The 22,521-nt window shown below is 36.6% G+C and overlaps 1 protein-coding gene across 3 annotated transcripts in view; it reads right to left on the reverse strand.

The window, feature by feature from the left end:
• Positions 1 to 20,808, reverse strand: part of LOC104113552 (DNA topoisomerase 3-alpha) — a 53,749-nt gene extending 32,941 nt beyond the window's left edge. Inside the window, exons 1-13 of one of the 3 annotated variants that reach the window (XR_011407815.1) lie at positions 20,418 to 20,807; positions 19,856 to 20,034; positions 19,682 to 19,754; positions 19,308 to 19,430; positions 19,097 to 19,218; positions 18,944 to 19,016; positions 18,734 to 18,850; positions 11,794 to 11,877; positions 7,420 to 7,599; positions 7,129 to 7,257; positions 5,368 to 5,442; positions 766 to 855; positions 495 to 599 (exon numbers count right to left, since the gene is read on the reverse strand). Coding sequence is in view for 1 of the 3 variants with exons in the window: in XM_009623754.4 (XP_009622049.1) it covers positions 495 to 599; positions 766 to 855; positions 5,368 to 5,442; positions 7,129 to 7,257; positions 7,420 to 7,599; positions 11,794 to 11,877; positions 18,734 to 18,850; positions 18,944 to 19,016; positions 19,097 to 19,218; positions 19,308 to 19,430; positions 19,682 to 19,754; positions 19,856 to 20,034; positions 20,418 to 20,729 (1,662 nt within the window). In the remaining 2 variants the exon portion in view is untranslated. Of the gene's footprint in view, positions 1 to 494; positions 600 to 765; positions 856 to 5,367; positions 5,443 to 7,128; positions 7,258 to 7,419; positions 7,600 to 11,793; positions 11,878 to 18,733; positions 18,851 to 18,943; positions 19,017 to 19,096; positions 19,219 to 19,307; positions 19,431 to 19,681; positions 19,755 to 19,855; positions 20,035 to 20,417 lie in introns of all 3 variants that reach the window. The other 2 variants (XR_011407816.1, XM_009623754.4) reach the window with 2 other exon arrangements.
• Between the last annotated feature and the right edge of the window lie 1,713 nt (positions 20,809 to 22,521).

The following is a 22,521-nucleotide window of genomic DNA, read 5'->3' on the forward strand; positions in this document are numbered from 1 at the left end:
GTCGTTGTATACCACATTGTACTGAAACAGGCACCTGCAGCATGTAATTCAAACCTCTAATGCAAAACCAGTAAGGGGTTGATCATTTCTTTACCAGTGCAATTTAAGGGAGGAGTGGTACCAGTAAAAGTAGGAACACAATGACACGTACTGAATACATGATTGCTGCTGAATGAGAAAGCTGAATATCCAAAATTTGACACTCTTCTTACTATGGACGCTAAATGTCATCTACTTCCACCAATTGATACTTCTATAGAAGCTCTCATAAAAGGAAGGGCAAAGTTCTTCAAGAAAACACTGAAGGAGAAACATGCAATTACCCTATTTAATGTATCCATTATCCGATGTAAATCTTACTATGCTTATACCAAATTTTCATTTCCAAGCAAAGCAATATATGCAAATGTGAAAAAAGGAAATGGAAGAAGGAATAAAGAAAAAGAAGAAATACGCATAAGATAATAAATAATCTGACTGAATAAAGATATTACTAGTTTAGTTGGCGAGAACCGAGTGCTCGAGTCTTTAATTGCATAAAATCGATCAAGTAGTTTCTTTATATGGTCATGCATTGTTGCATCAGTTCCAATGCCAGCCTATTAGAAAAACCAATAAGGAAATAGATGAAAATCCCTGTGATCATTACCTGGGAGACCTATAAAACTGAAGGTCAGACACATGAGGAGACACTGTTTATCACGAAAATATGGTTAGAGCTTTTTGAACCAAAAAATAAAAAAACTAGCATCACAGAACCCATACCTTGTCCATACAACCCAATAGATCAGCCTCACTTAAAAGGGGAGGAGGTCTAGTAACTCCTGAATCAAGGGTCAAACTTGTTGGTATAAACTGCACTTTACAACAGCAAACAGGTATGTGTTCAAGCATCTTGCAGGAAGACAACAGAAGATAATCCACAAAACAAAATAAGTCAATTCTTCACATATCCTCTTCTTTTTCTAGAATGCATGTTTATTATCTGATGCAAGTAGGGAAAATTTCTAATATGATCTCTCAACAAGGAAGGTTGTATTTGCAAATATGATCGAAATATAGAGCATTATGATGCTGGCAGAAATGGATTGTCACAATGAAATCAAAGATAGAAAAGGAAATGATTCGGGAGACGAACAATTGTACTACCACAGAAGATCTAGAGATGAATGTCCAGAAATAAAAAAAGGAAAAGCTACACGCCCATCTTATCAAGAACTATAGTAAATCAATGCATCCACCAGAAATTGATTCCACATGCAGCATCTGTCCTAGCTAATTGACCATCATAACTCAGTTAATTGGTGAAAGAAACGGCCACGAGGCTTTTGGTTGCTTCAGCTGGTTGAATTATCAAGCATGCATACTGTGAGCTGTAACACTACGAGAATTCCAGGATGCACGATATATACACAACAGAGTTTGAAAGAGAGAAAAATGTACTCCCTCCATTTCAACTTATGTGACACACTTTCCTTATTAGTCTATTCCAAAAAGAATGAGACATTTCTACATTTAAAAATAACATTTTATACTTTTTGTTTTACCTATTTTACCCTTAATGAGAAATTGGTATAGCCACACAAATTATTTGACCCACAAAGTTTTTACCCTTTAACTTTTTACGATCACAAGTTTCAAAAGTCTTTCTTTTTTTTTCTTAAACCCCGTGCCGAGTCAAGCTACATCCGAGGGAGTAATTCTTTTTAAATATGAGATCAATTCATTCTAGCATTCAAGCTATGTAGAAATGTTCCCTTACAAGAAAGAGCTATACGGCAAATTAAAGATAAAATTCAGCAAGCTGCAATATCAATAATGGATAGTCAGTCCCTAGATAAAATATTTCGGGGGTCATTCCCACAGCTTCACAGTAGCAACTGTTGATTGGCTTAATTATTAGGAAAGATTAGATTCTGATTGAGAAAGATTTTGATTGATTGTAAATTGATTGTAATTTATTTCCCTTCCTAAAATAGTCATAGGACCTAGTGTATAAATATATTTGCATAGGGATGTAAGAAACATACAGAAATACAAGAAACTTTTTCTTTCTCTCAAAAGCTACATGGTATCAGAGCCATTGTTGCCTTTTTGAGGTGAGTTATCTCCCTCGCAGCACTAGGGTTTCGTTTTTATCAAAGAGGTCGAGTTTCCTCTCTCTTGGTGATTGTCCGCAACACAAACTCCTTGTGGTCAGTTTTTTTGGAATTTTCTTGAACACTACTAGTATTCTTTTGTCTTGTGCAACTACTCTTGGTCGGGACTTGCAACAGTTTAATGTGAAAAATGCATTTCTTCATGGAGACTTAGAAGAAGAGGTATATACGGAGATTCCTCCTGGATTTGATACTGCACAAAGTCAAGGAAAGGTATACAGATTGAAGAAAGCCTTGTACGGACTGAAGTAATCCCCAAGAGCTTGGTTTGACAGATACTGCAAAGCAATAATCTCCTTCGCATACCAACAAAGCAATGTTGATCACACCCTCTTCATAAGACATCAAATGGGTAAACTCACTCTTCTCATAGTTTATGTTGATGACATAATAATGACAGGAGATGACCCGATTGAAGAAGTTTTTGGCACACGAATTTGAGATCAAGGATCTAGGAAAACTGCAGTACTTCTTGGGAATTGAGGTTGTTAGATCAAAATGAGGAATCGTTATTTCTCAAAGGAAGTATATTTTGGATCTCTTGAAAGAAACGGGTATGACATGTTACAAACCAGCAGAATCGCCCATTGAAAATAATCACAAGTTACAACAGGAGTTGGAGAACCGGTTAATAAGGACAGATATCAGAGGTTGGTTGGAAGACACATTTATATCTCTCATACTAGACCTGGCATAGCATATTCGGTCGCTTTGTGAGTCAGTTCATGCATGATCCTCGAGATCTTCATATGCAAGCTGTCTTTCACATTTTGCGGTATCTAAAGTCTGCTCCAGGCAAAGGTCAGCTTTTCTCCAAACAAGGTCACCTTCAAGGAGAAGCCTATACAGATGCGGATTGGGCTGGATCTTTAGATGATAGAAGATCTACATCTCGTTACTGTACACTCGTAGGAGGGAATTTGGTCACTTGGAAAAGCAAGAAGCAAATTGTAGTTGCTAGATCAAGTGCGGAAGCAAAATATAGAACTATGGCTTAGGGTGTCTGTGAACTTTTTGGTTACTAAAACTACTAGAGTAATTGAGACTGTCTGGAAAGTGGAAACTTTTCTTATATTGTGACAACAAGGCTGCCATCAACATAACTCATAATCCAGTCCAGCATGACCGAACAAGGCATGTTGAAATTGATCGATATTTCATCAAAGAAAAAGTTACGAGTGGTGTCTTGAGCTTGTTTCATATGTCACCAGAAAAACAGCTAGCTGATGTGTTTACCAAGGGTCTCAACAAACGGACTTTTCATACACTGGTTTGCAAGTTGGGCATGTGTGACATCTTTGCACCAACTTAAGGGGGAGTGTTGATTGGCTTAATTATTAGGAAAGATTTGATTCTGAATGAATTTGATTTTTATTCTGATTGATTGTAATTTATCTACCTTCCTAAAATAGTCATAGGACCTAGTGTATAAATACATATGCTTAGGGATGTAAGAAACATACAGAAATACAAGAAGCCTTTTCTTCTTCTCAAAATCTACACAAACATCATTTTCAACATAAAGGCAAAAAAGTTTTGCTTTTTGAAGCTGGTTTATTGAAGGTACAGACTATCCTAACAGAAAAACAAGAAGATGAAATGAACCATGTAAAATTGGGCCATTCGGCAAATCAGAAATTGCTTACGCAAAAGAAAGCTAAAAGTGATCCTCAATGCTACGAAAACTCTGAAGCTATCTTACTGGACTTTGGACTTGTAAATTACAGAATTGTTGTTCAAGCTAAAGCTACAAGTTAGCGCTGGTCTTCAAACTGTTGTTGCATCTCAAACTAAAATATTTGATCTTAAATGGATACTGAGCCAACTAAAAGTAAAATGAAGAGAATTTTTAATTTCAGTAGCACAACATGATGTAATTAACTTTTGAGGTAAGATGGGAATTAAAAGGAAAACCCAAGAAAAAGATGTAAAAGATTAAAAAAAAAAAAAAACAAGCTCCAAGTGGACATGATCTAATTATTTTTGGCTCTTTTCGAGCACGTGTATTATGTACTTGTATAGACCATTTGATGCATTTAGTAGCGGGAACCCCTTTATAGCTGGTGCATACTCTTGGATAATTAATGAATACTGGGCTATAACCTCTTTGCCAACATACGCGCTGATCATCGAAGAAGGAACTGCTGATAGGCCTTTGCTAACCCCACCACTGCCTCCACTTTCATCTTCCCACACTATTCCCCCTCTACCACCTAACTATCCCCCTTGAGCTACCTTTTGTCCTCCTCAGCGACCAACCTCAGTCAATTCAAAGTTGAGGGCAGAGCCGCTGAATCTGTTAACTTATTGACCTTTCCCCTCTTCAAGTCCTGGCAGATTCAACCTGCCCAGTCTAGACTTACATCATCGAATTTAAATTTGCTGCATAAACTAGATGAGCAATTTAATATTAAGACAGTCAAGAGATAACTGCAGAGACACATACAAATGGGAGGAATAATGTTCATTTCCAAGAGGCTGCATTGAAAACCTTGAAAAGTAAATCAAAAAAAAAGTAACTAGATGACAGTAGCTGGGGGCGCCCTCTTTGTTTGGATTAGCTTTCACAGTTTTGGTCTATGTTGCTCAGATCCTTAAAAATGTTTCCGAATATGTCGAATCCTCCAAAAGTTATTCGTTTTCGGAGGATCTAACATGGGTCTGGCGGCATTTTTGGAAGATCCGAACAACATAGGATTTGGTGGCTTCCTAAATCGTGCCTTCATAATAGCCCACTTTCATTGTTAGTGATATCCTTAGAGAAAAGGGAAGGGGTAAGATAAGGGATCTAGAGGGGGGAATAGGATGTAAGAAGTTGTTTAAGAAAATTTTGTAACATCTAGCAACCAACCACTGCTAGAAGTAATAAAGGGAAGAAGAGTGCCAAAGGACTCATGCATCTTAAGAGGAATCTGAATTCTCGAGTCTGAATATGAAAAAGCATATCAAGATTTCATGTGAAATCAGTTGTCAGCCCCACAACCACAGGCTCATTCTCTAATTTTTAGTTCATAAACTTGAAGTTTCCTAAATATACTTAGAAATGGGTTGAAATAATAAAGCTTATCATCATAGCGCAGGTGATAATCAAAAAACTGCAAAGAAAATCACCAAAAAGTGCATGCTTAGCCTCACCGTTGCATAATTGCAATGTCAGTAACGAAATAATTACTTGGTGATTAGATAGAAACAAAGAGTACGAACGAACCTGTTGACCAAAAGTGTACGTGGGGATCACTGAACCTCCCCATGATTCAAATCGGTACACGTCAAGGTAGTTTTTCTGTGAACATAGATAAAATGACAATTCATTACAAATAGCCAAATTACGATCGTAGTTGCACAAGTCCTCTACATGTTTCTCACTTTCTTGTTTGAGTGAAGAAATTACATCCTTGAGTTAGGGTGCGAAAAGAATTTTATAAAGAAGAAGAGGTAATTAACATCCTCCAGGTATTGGTATCTAAGTAGATGTTTCAAGTCTATCCTCATAGTAAAAATTGGTCCAGTTTAAGAAAACAAAAGAAATTATGAAAAGAAAAAGGCTAAAGAAGAGAATGAATGGAAAGCATTCAAAAATCAAATAAAAACAATATTAGCAGTTGGAGGTTTCTTCTTCCTCCATTATCGATATATCAAACATGTATCCTGAAACAAAATCCTTTTCCTCAAGATCCAATTAAATAGAAATAGAGAACGAAATAACTAGAAAGGCTACTAGAATCCCCCTCTTCTAGAAGGATCATATACAAATCTATTCATTTTACCTGTATTCAGACCAAAAACTGACATAGATGTTATGGGTAAAAATATTTTTTACTGAATTTTGTTCACATCTTAGATCTATAAATTGACTCATCTCCATAAAGGAGGCAAATGAAACCAAGGTTTCATGTTCGGTTTTGAATCAGAGACATTAACACTAATGGATAAATATGAGCAAAGCTAACCTCAGAGGTTGAAGCAACACATTAAACGTCCTTTTGATCAACTATCATTAAAAGGACCCTAAGCTATAGCACCAAAACAGCCTCTCCAGCCTACCGCCAGGAGCATTAAATAGGGATCTCACAGTTTGGAACCTGATAAGTGAAATAGTGAGGAAAACACCAGCAGGGTGGCAAAAAAGGGCAAATGTCCATAGGGGAAAGAAAGCTTTCATCAAGAGCAAACTGTCAATATACCGACTTATTGAACCGTCAAGTGTAACTGAAAAATTGTAGACTTCAAATAAACATCTCATAGGGCCCATATAATGGGATAAAAAGTTTAATACACACCTTATCCCCCCAAACTTGCACGGAAATCCTTTTTACACAGCTTTTTCGTTGTAGGCATCCTTTTACTCATTTTATTTATAGAAAAACCCCAACTAAAAGCCCAATGGCTTTGCTGCAACAGTTTGTACTTAAAAAGGAAGACCTAATTCCATAACAACCCAAGGCCGTGGCCTAGTAGTCAATGAAATAGGTTGAGAACCTTGAGGTCTCAGGTTCAAATCCCAGCAGAGGCAAAAACACTAGGTGATTTCTTCCCATCTGTCCAAGCTTTAGTAGATAGAGTTACCTGGTACCTATGAGTAGCCGAGGTGTGCGCAAGCTGGCCCGGACACCATGGTTATAAAAAATCAAAATTGATCCACAAATAACTTGTATCCCAAAAAGACTAGCTTTATCTGAATTCTGAAGAAGCATAAAGCACTAAAAGAATATACTTGTTTAGGTTTTAAATCTTTTTTTTGACAAGTGTTTTTAAGTTTTAAATCTTAGCTTGAGACTTTAATCACTTTAAACAAAATTAGAACTAAGAAAGCAATTTAGAAGCAGTATCATACTATAATTTCACTTTATTCTGCTCGTGGCAGCACACTGTCAACCTCATCAAAGAACAAAAATGGCACGCTGTCAGAGCATGCGCCAGCAGTCGGACAGAATGCATACAGAAGCTATTATTGCAATAGGAAACTTACTGCAAGTATCACTCTCCCACATGCAAAAAAGGATTCACCAGCAATATCAATCTCAACTGTAGTTTCAGCCCCAACAGCAGGTTTAGAAACACAGGCCAAGAAATGGCGAACAACCAACTCATACACTCTCTGCACAAGAACAAATGTCAGTTGTAGAAAAGGAGTTCAACATAGGCCTCAAGGGGAAGTCATTTCCCCTTGAGTTGGATGAATAGTGTCAACATAGGCCTCAAGGGGAAGTCTTATCTAAATTGACACCAACTAAGAATTAGTGTCAGGTCCAGTACTAACATGGTGGTCCTGGCTCCACCTAGATTCTCCAGCAGAAAATTTGGTTGGATGAATAGGTGGATGGGCTTTGTCATCATGCCCACCTCCACTAGGGTTTCTCCATAGTCCTGATTGAGGGTCTAGTAGGCGCTGCGCATATGAACCCCATACAGGATGACCACCTTGTTCTTGCACCATTGTCTGTGTATATAAAAAGAATCAACTGTGTAATTTCATTAATGATACATAAAATGACTGTATTCTAACAATCAAGCAACTCAGTCAAAACAGATCACAGAACCTTAGTAGCCATTCTGGTTGCCTGAATATTACAATTAAGCAGCATGGGCATTCTGGTCAGCTGACACAGCTGAATTCCACGCTTTAATTGTTACTAAATTTTCTCAGCTCAATTGTTACCAGCGATTTAATTTTAAATCATATAACAACAACTTCCTACCTTTTTCCTGAATTTGCTGAGTTATTCTCTGCTATGTCATGGGTACAGGCAATAAGGTCATTATGGCTTGGCTAAGTTGTTACTCCCTCTTTTCCACTTTGTTTGACACTATTTCTAATTAGTCTGTTTCAAAAAGAATGGTACATTTTTATATCTCCGTAATGAGAAGCTTTCATAGTCACACAAATGATATGACATGTTTAAGACCACAAGTTTCAAAAGTCTTATAGCCACACAAATGATATGGCATGTGTAAGACCACAAGTTTTAAACGTCTTCCTTTCTTTCTTAAATTTCGTGCTAAGTCAAATTATGCCAAACAAATTGAAACAGAGGGAGCAATTGTTTTGAGAACTTCTCCTTATATGTTACAAGTTATGTATGAGTTATTAAGCTTAGAGATTAAGAGCCCAAGTACCTTAATACTTGTCCCTCTCTACAAGTCCAGTTACTATCTTTGGAACTGTATGTCTTGAAAAACAATAGTTTGTTGGAACGAAAATTGTTCTGATTTTCAAAACAAAACGGGATTTGCTGTAAAACAACAGTTTTCTTTTTGGAAAAAGAAAAAGAAAAAAACAAAGCCAATTCTCAGCACACACCCAGAAACCATTCTCACATACAAAATCTGAACACATTCTGGAAAAAAAAATGCAGAACAAAAACAAAAGAAAATTATTTTCTAATTCAAATTCATAGTAAATTTGCTTTTGGCTTCTAAGAGCTATTTAAAAAGTTCTGGTGTTTTAGTTAGCAGGCCTCAATGAGCCCTCAACTTAACCCTACCAATTGGCCTAATTTAACTATCTTAGTTTCATTTTTGGTTAATTATGTCTAGTTTACTAGTTAGGTTTTTCCACAACACCAAATGCTTCTGTATTACTCCATTGGAGAAAAATTAGATTTTTAAGGAAACTCATATATGCTCTTTCATTACCCAAACTGAAACCGGAGCATGGGACTTATTTGTCTTCTACAAGTACTTCCTCAATCTAAAAGGAAAGTTATTATTTGTGGAGTTTTTTTTACTACATTTTGTTGAAACATTTTTACATAGTTTTACTTATAATAGATTGTTATATAGTACGTTTATGTACTTCCTGGATATGCAAATTTATTCCAAAAAATTACAAAATTAAAAATTAGATGCATTGGCCCTCGTGCTCAGAACCTTGCCATTCTTCTTACGATAGAGAGAGTATTAAGTTTGTCAAAAAGATTAACGTTATCTCATGTTTTAACACAATTCAATTTCAATAATTGAACTTTAACTCATATTCTACTAATACTTGTCGCGAGTATGAGTATTGGGTTGGATGCTCTCAGCTTGTTCAGCTGATTCAGGGAAAGCACAAAACTATTGCCAAATCAGAAAAGTTGGTTTTACTCAATCTTTTGCAGTCCAGTTTTTAATTCCGAGCATCCTGTTGGCGTGGCTCTTGTAGAGGATAAGATGCGGGAGGCGAGACTAAAATGGTTCGGAAATGTAAAGAGGAGAGCATTGATGCTCCGGTGAGGAGGTGTGAGAGGCTGGCGTTGGAGGGCCAACGAAGAGGTAGAGGCAGGCCGAAGAAGTATTGGGGTGAGGTGATTAGGCGAGATATGGCGTTGCTCTAGCTGACTGAGGACATGACCATAGATAGGAAGATGTGGAGGTTGAGAATAAAGGTAGAGGGTTAGGTAACCGAGTGTTGTCCTTGTTTGTCACAGTAGCTTTGATACAACTCTTAGTGTACTTCGGGTACTTCTTTTTATCCCTAGATTGCTGTTATTACTTATTGCTGCCTTGTTTCGATTTTCTGTTTGCATTTTTTAGTGTTAGTTTTGTATTTTCGCTTTGGTTGTCATATTGGTTTGCTTGTTATTGCCCCTTCCCTTTTTCCTCCCTGAGCCGGGGGTCTTCCGGAAACATACTATCTGCCTTTTTAAAGGCAGGGGTAAGGTCTGCGTACACTCTACCCTCCCCAGAATAAAAATAAAAAGGTAAAATGGTCACTTATTGTGGACCAGAGGGAGTATAAAATAAAACTAGTAGAATACAAAGTAAGCAAACGTTAATGTGTGAAAAATACATGTATATAAGAAATATTACACATTATTTATCGCTAGTTATTTAAACTATATATTTTTCTTTAAGATAGAAGTATTAAATAATTATCAACAGAATAGACCCCCCCCCCCCCCGAACTTAAACGCTAGCAACCCATACAAGTGTGGCACACGCACCGTCACATGAATTTTTTGTCAATGTGGCATTTTTTAGAATAAAATATATTTTTTTTAATCTTTTTAAGTCCAATTATTATGATCATTTTTTTGGGGCCAAATCTCTAGAAAAAACTTTAAAACGTTATTTTGGCTACAGCTTTATTATTTTGTCTAAAGATAATGATATCCTGGTAAAGTTGTTTTAACAAATGACACTGTTATAATAAATAATCATTCCATGTAAAGAAGTAATAAAAAATACGCAGTTGGAACTCCATTCCTTTGGCTAAAAAGGCAAAAAGTAAAATTCCAACCAAATGTCTAACAAATTTGACCCGAAAAGGAATTAATACATAGTTAAACAAATAGTCATTGCATGAGAAGAAGAAATACACAGTTTTTTTCATTCTTGAAAATACACCACTTGAACTCAATTGCTTTTGTTAAAACATCTTTTTATTTGGCTAAAATAATGGAGTTTCAAAGAATTTGCCCGAAAAAAGAAGAGAAATACAATTGAGATAAAATATCCAATGTATAGTAAGATGAAACAAGGAGAAACAAAGTTGGAACAAATAAATTATTGTATTTGATTATGTGGCAATTATAGTTGAAAAATACCCCATTTGGAATCTGATTTTTTTTATTTTTTCTCCCTCCCACGCACCTAGAAGATAGTGTATTCACACTCTTTGCCACATCAGTGTCAAGGGAGTTAAGGTTATCAGATTGCCAAGTTTAGGGGGAAATTAGGCTACCCTAAAGTTTAGGTGTGTATTGAATGAAAATCGTCACATGCAGGGGGAGTCCCAATATATTCTGCATAACTAATATCGTAAAGAATAATCGGTATCTTGACTATCTTTCAAATAAATAATATCTTAACTTAAAATAATCAATACAAATTTTCACTATGAAATTAAGTTTTTTACTCGCTCATATGAATATTATATGAAAAAAATTTATTTTTTGCACTTTTTAGATAACAAAAAGATATATATGAGTTTAGAAGGTATTTTTTCTTAATACATATTTATACTAATGAATGGAAAGTAAAGCTAGTAAAATACGAAATTGTTTTTAACAATTAAGAAAAATAAAGTAAAAAACATGTGAAGTTGCAAAATTATATGGAAGCACACCATAAGCAATACGTTCTAAGGTTGAAAAATGAGAATAAGAGAAATGGAAGAAAAATAGTGTAAAAAGTAACACTTAAATATTGGAAAAAGAAAAATAAAAGAGAATTAGAAAAGTTAAATAAGCTTATAATTACACGTGTAATTACCACAAATTCTTACTTACCCCTTCAGAATTGGAGACTGTAATTGCAACCTCCCTCCTCCCTCCCCCCACACTTAATTCCATGCTGACCGTGTAATTATTTGGCCAAACAAACATCTTAAATTGTGTAATTGCACCCAATGGTGGCTTTTCAAAGAGGCTTTTATATACTTCGTAATATGCATTTACTGGTTTTACCTTAACACCCATACACATACTCCCATGCTTATCCCCGAATCCTAAAATTTAGGTGATGACGAACTTCTAGATCCCTACTCATGTCGGGTGCCACACCCGTTCCGAGCAACATAGATGGGACTCATGCTTTTTCATAACTTCTCTCTTCACATACTTATCATGATTTAACAAGTGGCACAGCTTGAATAACATTACCTACAACATGACTTACATTTAGCTTATAAGTGAAAAAAATAGTTACTTACACGCAAGTCAGTCTTCTCCGAGAAGCAATCAGTTTCTGTGCGAGGATAACTGATAAAACCATTTTGATATAGATCTTCTGCCACCTGTCAAAAACTCGAAAAGCAACAGAGGAAGTTAATCTAATAATCCTGATCCAGAAGCATGTCGAGCAATTAAACATATTCATCAGCAAATATTAAAGGGCATACCACATCAATGAGGCAAATAGTGTAAAATTCTGAACACTAGACCAATCAACTCACTGACCGATAGAAAAGACACTGGAAGAAGATACATAATACTCCTATCCTAGTTTATGTTATTCACTTTGCATCCTGGGCTCCCAAAATTCTTCTCGCTGCTGCTAGTATTAATTTTCTTGAGAACTTGTCAAGAACTCAGTACATTTAGCTATTCAAAATTTCAAATTTGAAGTCGACAAAATATTTTCTATATAAACAAATTTTCAACTATCATTTTGTTCTATTTCAACAAAAATATACAATTCAAATTAAACTGTAAAATTCGCAAGTTGAACAACATCACATTAAGATGGGGACAAAGACAAAGGAAGTAGGACATTCGAAAACCATGAAAATACTAATGTCTTGCCAACACCAATCATTCTGAGACGCATGAAGCAACACACCAGAAAAAAACTAAGAGAGTCACATTAAGATTTTCTATATAAACAAATTTTCAACTATCATTTTGTTCTATTTCAACAAAAATATACAATTCAAATTAAACTGTAAAATTCGCAAGTTGAACAACATCACATTAAGATGGGGACAAAGACAAAGGAAGTAGGACATTCGAAAACCATGAAAATACTAATGTCTTGCCAACACCAATCATTCTGAGACGCATGAAGCAACACACCAGAAAAAAACTAAGAGAGTCAAATTAGTCTAGAAAAGCGTACCCGTCCAACTCCCCCAAGCTTGGGCAGATTGGGCTAGGAATACATTCATTGATGGGTCAATTTGGGCACACCAAACCCAAGGTAACTCATACAGAAGCTTCAGAGCAGCCCAACTTGACCCATAAGTAAACTTCGACAACAAATACAAAATGACATTTTATTTAATCGTTATGGATATTTCTGTCTTTATACTTTCACAATCTTTCTCTGTATAAAGAAAAAAAAATGGTTTGATAACTAAATAAATTATTAACAAAACAAACAAATAAGTGGAAAAAATGGCTTTGATCTGAGCAGGTTCAACTATGACCCATAGTTTAGTCAAAACTGATATCACCCATCTTGCTCCACATAAAATTGGGGTCATAAATCATTTATTGACTCACCCTATTTTGATCCACCCCCTCCCCAAACTCGCCCCTTTGACACCGAGAATTAATAAATGTGGATAGCATAGTTCTGATGCATTAGAAATTATGGATATTTAAAGAAAAATATCTAAATTCTGCACGAACATACAAGCTCAAATCGTGATGCTAGAGAAGCACAAGTGGAGGCCATGTTTTCTACAACAATGGAGGCTTATTGGGCTTACGAAAGTGCCAATGGATTTGGAGAATTGGGCCACGAATTTAAAATGCTTACACTAATGAGCCTTAGTCCAACTGAGGCTCAAGAAACTCAAGAAATTGAACAAGTCCAAGAATCCATTCAAGATTAGGATTTCTTAATTCTTGTTTTAGTAAGATTAGTTGGTATTCCATTCCTACTAGAATTCTTTTTTAATTTTAATTAGGATAGGTTTTTCTTAGCCTTATTCTTATTCTTTTTTTTTATATAACTGTGGTGTCCGGGTCAACTTGGGTGCACCTCGACTAATTCCACAGGATACCTGCCACCTCCCACCAGCAACAGGTACCAGGTAACTCTATCCACCAAGACTTGGATAGATTGGAGAAAATCACCTAGTGTTTTTTGCCTCTGCCGGGATTTGAACATGAGACCTCATTGTTGCCACCTACTTCATTGACCACCACTAGGTCACTTCTTATTCTAGTTTAATTAGGATTAATTTTCCTAAACCTTATTAATTTAACTCATTGTAAAGCCGATTTAAAGGGCTCAATATGCTAAAAATAAACATTGGTGATTAGTTTTTTTTGGGCTCTTGCTTCAAAAACGTGATTTCTCTTTTGTTTATTTCTTCTTCCTTCATTCAACGTTTCTTGCAATCTTGCGGGATTAAAGAACGTGTGGGTAAGGTTCTTTTCATCTTACATTCTTCTCACGTGAGTTTGAAGAACGCTTTCGCTAGTCTTGTGAAAAACTTTAGCAGGGTGCTTTTGTTTTCTCTCTTCTTTGTGCTTGAGAGATGCAAAACCTTGAAAGAACATCAATTTGGTATCAAAGCACTAGTTCTAGGTCCGAATTCTTGAATTGTTATCTTATTCATCATGTCACCAGACAAGAAAATAACAAACTTGGGATCATTTTCAACTGATGAACAACTTCAAATTGAAAGATTAAGAACTAAAACCCTTGAACGAGACAGAAAAAAATAAAGTGCGGCTAGATGGCTTAAAGAAATTAATGCAAAATTGGTTGAAGGTTTGGCGATACAAAATCAGCCTCCAAATCCGCCACAACGCCTACAACCTCCACCACCACGAAGACACAATATACCAGTGCTACCACAACGCCTTCCACTTCAAGATCCACCAATTCAACCGCGTAGAGCATGACATATTGAGCAAGCGGAAGAAGCTATAGCTAACCAAGGCATAAGAGTACCGAGGCGCCATGCTCACTATGATAAAAACTTAATTCGGAATACTCAGATGATCAAGGTAGTGAAGAGTATGACTCTGACGAAGTTCAGTATCAACATGATAGAAGGAGACATCAGAGAAGGCCACACAATAATAATCGAGAGAGGTATCAGCGTGATGATATTAAGCTTGAAAATCCGGCGTTTGATGGCAAATTTCAAGGCGATGAATTCATTGATTGGCTTATAACTATTGAGCGTGTGTTTGATTATAAAGAATATTTTGATGAGAAGAAGGTCAAGCTTGTTCCTATAAAGCTTAGAGGTTATGCATTACTATGGGGGGAAGCCCTCAAAAGGGAGCAAGAGCTTGAAGGAAAAACACGAATTCGCACTTGGGAGAGAATGAAAAGAGAATTGCACAAACAATTCTTGCAAGAGACATATGAAGAAAATTCTTACTTGAAGTTCATTCTTTTAGAGAAGGAACTTTATCTGTGGATGAGTACACAAGAGAATTTAAATATCTTAGACTCGAGTGACATTAAAGAAAAACCAGCCCGCCTAATTGCTCGATATTTGGCTGGATTAAATAAGCCTATTGCGAATGTGATACGGTTCCAGCCCCATTGGATCTTTGGAGATGTTGTCAAACTAGCCAAGGTCGTAGAGACACAACATAGGGAAGTCAAAGCCACATTTTCATCAACTACCATCAAAAAGTCGAACACTTTCAACCATGGGAGTACTAGTTTGAGCTCTCCAAAGTCACAATCATCTACGACAAAACCAAGTGTCCAGAAAGTTGAGGGGAAGCCCATGACTTAAGAAGCTATTTTTAAAAAGAGATGCCATAAATGTGGATGACTTGGACATATACAAGTTGATTGTCCTAACAAAAAGGCATTCATTATCCTTGAAGGAGCAACTGAAGAAGAAGATTATCATGAAGAGCAGTATGATGACAACTTGGAAGAAGTAGTTGAATATGGAGATGATAGAGAATACCTCATGATCCAACGAGTTCTTCATTCAGATTCTAAGAAGGAAGAACCATGGTTGCAAGAACAACAAACAACAGACCCAATTTAATCCCACAAGTGGGGTCTGAGGAGGGTAGTGTGTACGCAGACCTTACCCCTACCTTGTAAGGTAGAGAGGCTATTTCCGGTAGACCCTTAGCTCAAGAGAAGGTGAGGAAGAGAAAGAAAGAAGAAGAGGAAGAAGGAGAACAAGAAAAGGAAGGGAGAAGAAAAAGAAAAAGAAGAAGATGAAAAGGAAGAAGTAGCACCAAAAAAGTAACAGAAAAATATGATAGCTCACGCAACCGAAACAACCAAGTGTAAATAAAACTCTAAGAATGTGAAAATGTAGAGTGCTACTAATACTATTGGCAAGGAAAGGGGAAACTCACGACTACCTATTAACCTTCTACCCTAATCCTCGACCTCCGGAAGAACCATGGTTGCGACACAATATTTTCCATACACGTTGTACGTCTAAGGGAAAAGTTTTGTACGCTCATCATTGATCCAGGAAGTTGTACCAATGTAGTTTCTGAAGAAATGGTTACCAAATTGGGGTTTGAGACAGAGCCATTTCAGAAGCCATACCGCATGAGGTTGCGGGATAAGAAAGGAATGTACATGTTAATAAACGATGCTTTGTTCCTTTCTCTATTGGCAAGATTTATCAAGATAAGGTTTGGTATGATGTAATGCATATGGACGCTTGCCACTTACTACTTGCGAGACCATGGGAATATGATAGAAAGGCAATTTATAATGGCTTTAAGAACACTTAATAGAAAGGCAATTCATAATGGCTTTAAGAACACTTACTCTTTCGTTAAGGATGGAAAGAAGATCAAACTGCTCCCAATGAACACCGAAGATTTAAGAAGTCAAATCCTAAAGTGAAGGGGAATACATCACAAGAGCTAAGGTAGAAGAACACTTGAAGGAGGGAGAGGAAGTTCTCGTTGTAGTACCTAAGGAAGTGGAATCTATCACCAAGAAAGAGTCATTAGAAGTCATTGACCCACGACTTCAAGCAATATTGGATGAGTCATGATATTGTGTCTAATACTACACCTTCTTCCTTACCACCTATGAGGTCAATTCAACATCAAATTGATCTAATTCCAGGCGCACCACTTCCTAATAAAATGGCATATCGAATGAATCCAACGCAACAACAGAAACTTCAATGACAAGTCGAGGAACTACTAGATCGTGGACTAATAGGAAAGGTTTAAGTCCTTGTGTTGTACCTGCCTTGCTCATTCCTATGAAGGATAGATCTTGGCATAAGTGCGTTCATAGTCGTGTTATTAACAAGATCACCATCAAGTATAGATTTCCTATTCCTAGGGTTGATGATCTTTTTGATCAATTACATAGGGCCAAGATATTTTCTACACGCTACCACCAAATTCGAATGAAGGAGGGTGATGAATAGAAGATTGCATTCAAGACTGGCAAGGGGTTGTATGAATGGCTCGTTATGCCATTTGACTTATCTAACGCTCCTAGCACATTTATGAGACTCATGACCCTAATCTTTCAGCCATACATGGGAAAATTTGTCGTTGTTTATTTTGACGATATACTTATTTATAGCAAGGATGACCAACAACATTTGAATCACTTGAGGAAGATTTTTGAAGTTTTAAAAAAGCAAACCCTTTATGCCAACATTTGAATCCTACCGCTAAGTTTGCTTTCAACAAGTCAACCAATCGCACTACGGGAAAGAGTCCATTCGAAGTCGTCTATGGTAAGAATCCTCTTAGACCACTTGATCTTTCCCCTCTTCTAGTTACTCATTCTTTTAGTGGAGATGTTGCCGATAGAGTGAAACAACTCAAGAAACTACATGAGAAAGTTCGGGCACATATCGAGAAGCAAAATGCTAAATACAAAGAAAAGGCCAATACGCATAGGAAACATGTGGTGCTCAAGGAAGGCGACTTGGTTTGGGTTCATTTGAGTAAGGAGAGTTTCCAAACCGCAAGTTTCCGAAATTACAAAAGTGAGCTAATGGACCTTTTAAGGTGCATCAAATGATTGGTAATAATGCTTATCACTTGGAGCTTCTCAATGACTTTGAGATATCACTTATCTTCAATGTAGCAGATCTTGCTCTCTACTATTTCGATGACTCGAGAGCGATTCCTTTTCAACCAGGGGAGAATGATGAACATACAAGCTCAAATCGTGATGCTAGAGAAGCACAAGTGGAGGCCATGTTTTCTACAACAATGGAGGCTTATTCGGCTCACGAAGGTGCCAATGGATTTGGAGAATTGGGTCACAAATTTAAAATGCTTACACTAATTAGACTTAGTCCAATTGAGGCCCAAGAATCTCATAAAATTGAAGAAGTCCAAGAGTTCATTCAAGATTAGGATTTCTTTTCCTTAAAGATTAGGATTTCTTAATTCTTATTTTAGTAGGATTAGTTGTATTCCATTCCTACTAGAATTCTTTTTTCTATTTTAGTTAGAATAAGTTTTTCTTAGCCTTATTCTTATTCTAGTTTAATTAGGATTAGTTTTCCTTAACCTTATCAATTTTACTCATTGTAGCGCCTATTTAAAGAGCTCAATATGCTGAAAATAAACATTGGTGATTAGATTTTCTAAGCTCTTGCTTCAAAAACGTGATTTCTCTTTTGTGTATTTCTTCTTCCTTTATTCAACGCTTCTTGCAATCTTGCAGGATTGAAGAACGTGTGAGTAAAGTTCCTTTCATCTTACATTCTTCTCACGTGAGTTTGAAGAACACTTTCGCTAGTTTTGTAAAAAACTTTAGCGGGGTGCTTTTGTTTTTCTCTCTTCTTTGTGCTTGAGAGGTGCAAAACCTTGAAAGTACATCACCAAATGCCAAGGATTATCTGAACATTAAGATCAAGAAAACAAATGCATAAAACTATTAGCAACAGAAAACGACAGGATGATCCTTGAGTTTAACAGCAACAAAGTCCATGACCTTGGGATATGAAGCTTCATCTGCAAAGCCTCAAATAAAGAACTTAGCGCTTGAAGCTGATTATAATCACCTAATATAACGGTCGTGTAAATTTTATACCTTAGTTTACCTATATTAATTGCGGGCCTCAATTCTACAAAAAAACCAAAGAGGAAAATAAAAGAAAAGAAAAGGAAAACTAACAATATTTCCATAATAAGGAAATTAAAGAAAAGAATATGTGCAAAACAGCAAAAGAGACATTTCCAGTAAAAAAACTTTTGAACAATGCCAACCTTCATTGTCTGCTCGGAACTCATACGGAAGTATCTGGATGCACGCTTTTCAAGCTCAATCGTACTTAATGGATGAGGGGGGTATTTGAGTTTCTCCTGCTGTTTAACTTTGGAAACCTTCCCAAATCAACATAATCAATTAAGCTTCGCAACCTCAATTTCTGGTCTATAAAAAGGTTTAGCTATGAGAATTGGCTTTTTAGAGCTCACTGTTGCAGTGGGTTCCTGGATGCACATCTCATAAATTGTTACTGCACATGTGTAATCAAACAGATGACCACGCCTGCCAAGTCAAAATTAGTATAGGTACGTTGACCATCTATTTCAGAAATAATCTTATGATGGAACCAAGTGCAACATTACATCCAGTTAAACGTAGCACTGCCTTCATCGAAATTGTGAGTACAATTGATTGTCCAAAACTCTTCAGGCTCATGTGCTTGTATTTCCCAATAACGCTCCACAACAAAGCCAAGTGTAGGGAACTGCAGAAAATACGATGTACACAGCAAAATTTTACACCTCACACTGTAAAATAAAATCCACCTTGTGAAAATGTTATACTATCTGTTACCTGGCAGGGACCGTAGCTTAAGACAAGATTTCTATCATCAGTTGCAAAATCAAGGACAAATGCATCTCTCAGAAGCATTGTCTGAAATCTTGTAAAAGAAGCTCCAATACGAAGATCTATCTCCTTCAAATTCAAATAGAAAAATACAGTATGAGAAACAAAGAACTATATTAGAGCATTCTGTCATACTTGACCAACCAGTAATAAAGACTCCACCTGTAAAATATAATGGTTAGCACTTAATTTATTATTTAAAAAGGTTATTGCAATTTTATTGCCAAAGGAAGATGATGGTCAAGCTCTAGTTGGGTGTCTCAGACCTAAGGAAGCTTTTCACTGTCTTAAAATAGAATGACTTGTGGAACGGAACTCACTTGCCGAACATCTACAGCATCAGAAAATAACTGGTTTGGCTGAACAAGGGTCTGCGCTGATTGGTGAATTTCCCTGGTGATCTCAGAAGTATTTTTCAGGAAGTAAAATGACAATTCATGAGTAGCACGTAAAACCTTAATATGGAACACAAGATGTCAGGTAGCTGGCAGAACCTGTCAATTAAGGCAGAGAAACGAGCTCTCCACACATTAAGGTTATGATTCGCTTGTCTACATACTTCCAACACTTCAAATGCAATATTTTCTCCTTCTCTATCACAATCAAGCCACAATATAATCCACTGACATCTACTGGCTTCTTCCTCCAGTGTCCTTTTGATATCCAATTTATCCTACAAATGACCAGAAAATATTATAGGCCATATTTTCATATTCTTTTACAAATGACGTCTCAATTTCAATCACAACAATGTTGCGATAAACCAAAGGAGAAAAACATTTATATTTTTCTCACTTTACAACATAGCAAGAGGGAGGAAACAAATACAACAATATTTGACATGAATACAAAATATGGAAACATTTTAAATTGGGGATACATAATTTGCATCTAGAACTTCCCTTTGGGATGCGGGGGAAGGTTACGCCATTGTGTATATTTTGGAGAGGCAGGACTAGAAGAATACTTGAAGGGCAAGAAGCGGAAGATTAGAAATACCAATTCTGCATCTAGAAGAAATATCAATTCTTTTCCAACAAAAAGAAACTGTAGTACCTGAGGGACATACTTGCGAACAGGGGCATCGTAGAGGTGGAGGGGGTCACAGGAGTGCCATTTGCGGAAACGATCGTCAAACTCAAGCTCCATGAGGTGGCCGGTGACAGAGGTAAAGAGCATCTGGCAAGGCTGGTTCCGAATGGTGTAGTTGAACTCGAAGATTTTGTTGTACCTGGAACGTCCGTCTCTCACTCTCATCCCACCTCCTTGATTCCTCGATAGTATCCCCGACACTGCCTTCGCCACCGATGGCTTTTCTGCCACGTTCAGCACCCTTATCACCCGCCCTCCGCCTCCGCCTCCCGCCATTCCAATAGGATTTTCCCCGCTTAACTTAACCAAACCTCTTTTTATACGTTTTTCGGAAAAGGGCTAAAAATGCCCCCAACCTATTCAATTTGGTTAACCTTTTGAATACCCCTACCATTATAAACAGAACCTTTACGTGGCACTCAATTATTGCTCCCTTTTTTACTCAAATCTAAATTAAAATTTCCACCCATTCGACCCACGTATACCACCTCGACCCGAATTCTCCTAAAAAAAGAGCCCCAAGCCGTTTCTTTCCTCCATTTTGTCTTACCTTCTTTTCTTTCTTCATCTAAGTATTATTTGGCGAAATAAAGAGCCTATTTAAGTTGTCTTCAACTATCACACAAATATCTTAACTCACCCCTTTACCATTCAGACACTTTAAATAGGCTACTAAATATATCAAGTAAACACTTGAGCGCAGCTAAATGAGTTACACTTGCTATGATGTATTAAATGAACCAATTAAAGAATGACACGTGTAATTTGTAACAAATATTTGATACATATTTACAAAAATATACATTTAAACAAGAAAAAGAAAACTTTTCCAAATCAGCGCCAACCCCCCCCCCCCAAATCACCATCTTCTTGCTTTCCCCGTTTGCGTCCCCCTTCCAAGCTTCATTTTCTCAAATCATTCCTAAACAATTAAAAGCAACTCGAATTTGGTAGGGATGATTTCATAGGCTATGATTCTTCAAACTAAATTCCAGAAATTTTGTCTTTTTCAACAGACTTCGAACAAACCCAGTATCAGTCGTCGAACAGAACCAGAAATTTCGAACTGACCCATCTTCTTCGATAGACTTTGAACAGACCCTGAAATTTTGTCTTCTTCGAACAGACCAGGCCATCATTTTCTTCGAACTGACTTCAAAAATCAAACCAAAGCCTATCGAATCAGCTAAAATCGACCTAAATCTATAGATTCCGCTTCACAAAGAAGCTTTCAACAAAGATTTCGAAAATCCAATTGATTTCGACCTCCAATTTTCAGATCCAAATAGCTCATCTTCTTTCACAATGTCGGGCGGTGAAGAACGATGGAACTCGAACTCATATTTTCAGAATTTAAGATGGGTTTCGGATACTTCGTTCCAGATTCGAGGTCGAGAGCAATAGCAAGGATTAAATTTTACTCAATTCATAATTTCAACACCCGAGAATGAAGTGCATAACAAAGCACTTACACTGACTTTTTTTTGTTGAAATTTTCGTAATTAATTTAAATCTTTTAATTTTCTGATTTGACTACTGAAAAAATGACTCACGCCCTCAAAATATTGTTAGCAAACATGCATATGCCACATAAGCAACATGTGTTTACTTGACACACTTAGTAGCCTATTTGAAGTGTCTAAATGGTAAAGGGGTTAGTTAAGGTGTTTGTCTGATCGTTGTGGACAACTTAAAGTGATTGTTTATGTATTTCGCCTATTATTTTCTCTAAAAATAAGCTTATGGGTTTTCGTCTTGCTCTTTTTTCTTCAATTTCTCCCATTTACACCTTCTGTAAAATTAGTTCTTTTAGAGTTCATCATTGTCTGAATCTTCAGTTTCTTCTCGTGACCCAACTAAGTCACATAGATACTATTGTGGACGTGGACTGATTACGAATTATTTTACATTGTTTATTCTTACCAATGCTGGACATAGATTTTATAAATGGAAAAGGGCAAGATATATCTCTGTATTATCAAAATTAGTTTAAATATACCCTCTGTAATATGTCATTTTAGACCCTACCGTTATACTATAGAGCATATATATCCTTATTTTGGATGGA

This window comes from Nicotiana tomentosiformis, chromosome 5 (assembly GCF_000390325.3).
Source record: "Nicotiana tomentosiformis chromosome 5, ASM39032v3, whole genome shotgun sequence".
In the NCBI taxonomy this organism is placed as follows: Eukaryota; Viridiplantae; Streptophyta; class Magnoliopsida; order Solanales; family Solanaceae; genus Nicotiana; species Nicotiana tomentosiformis.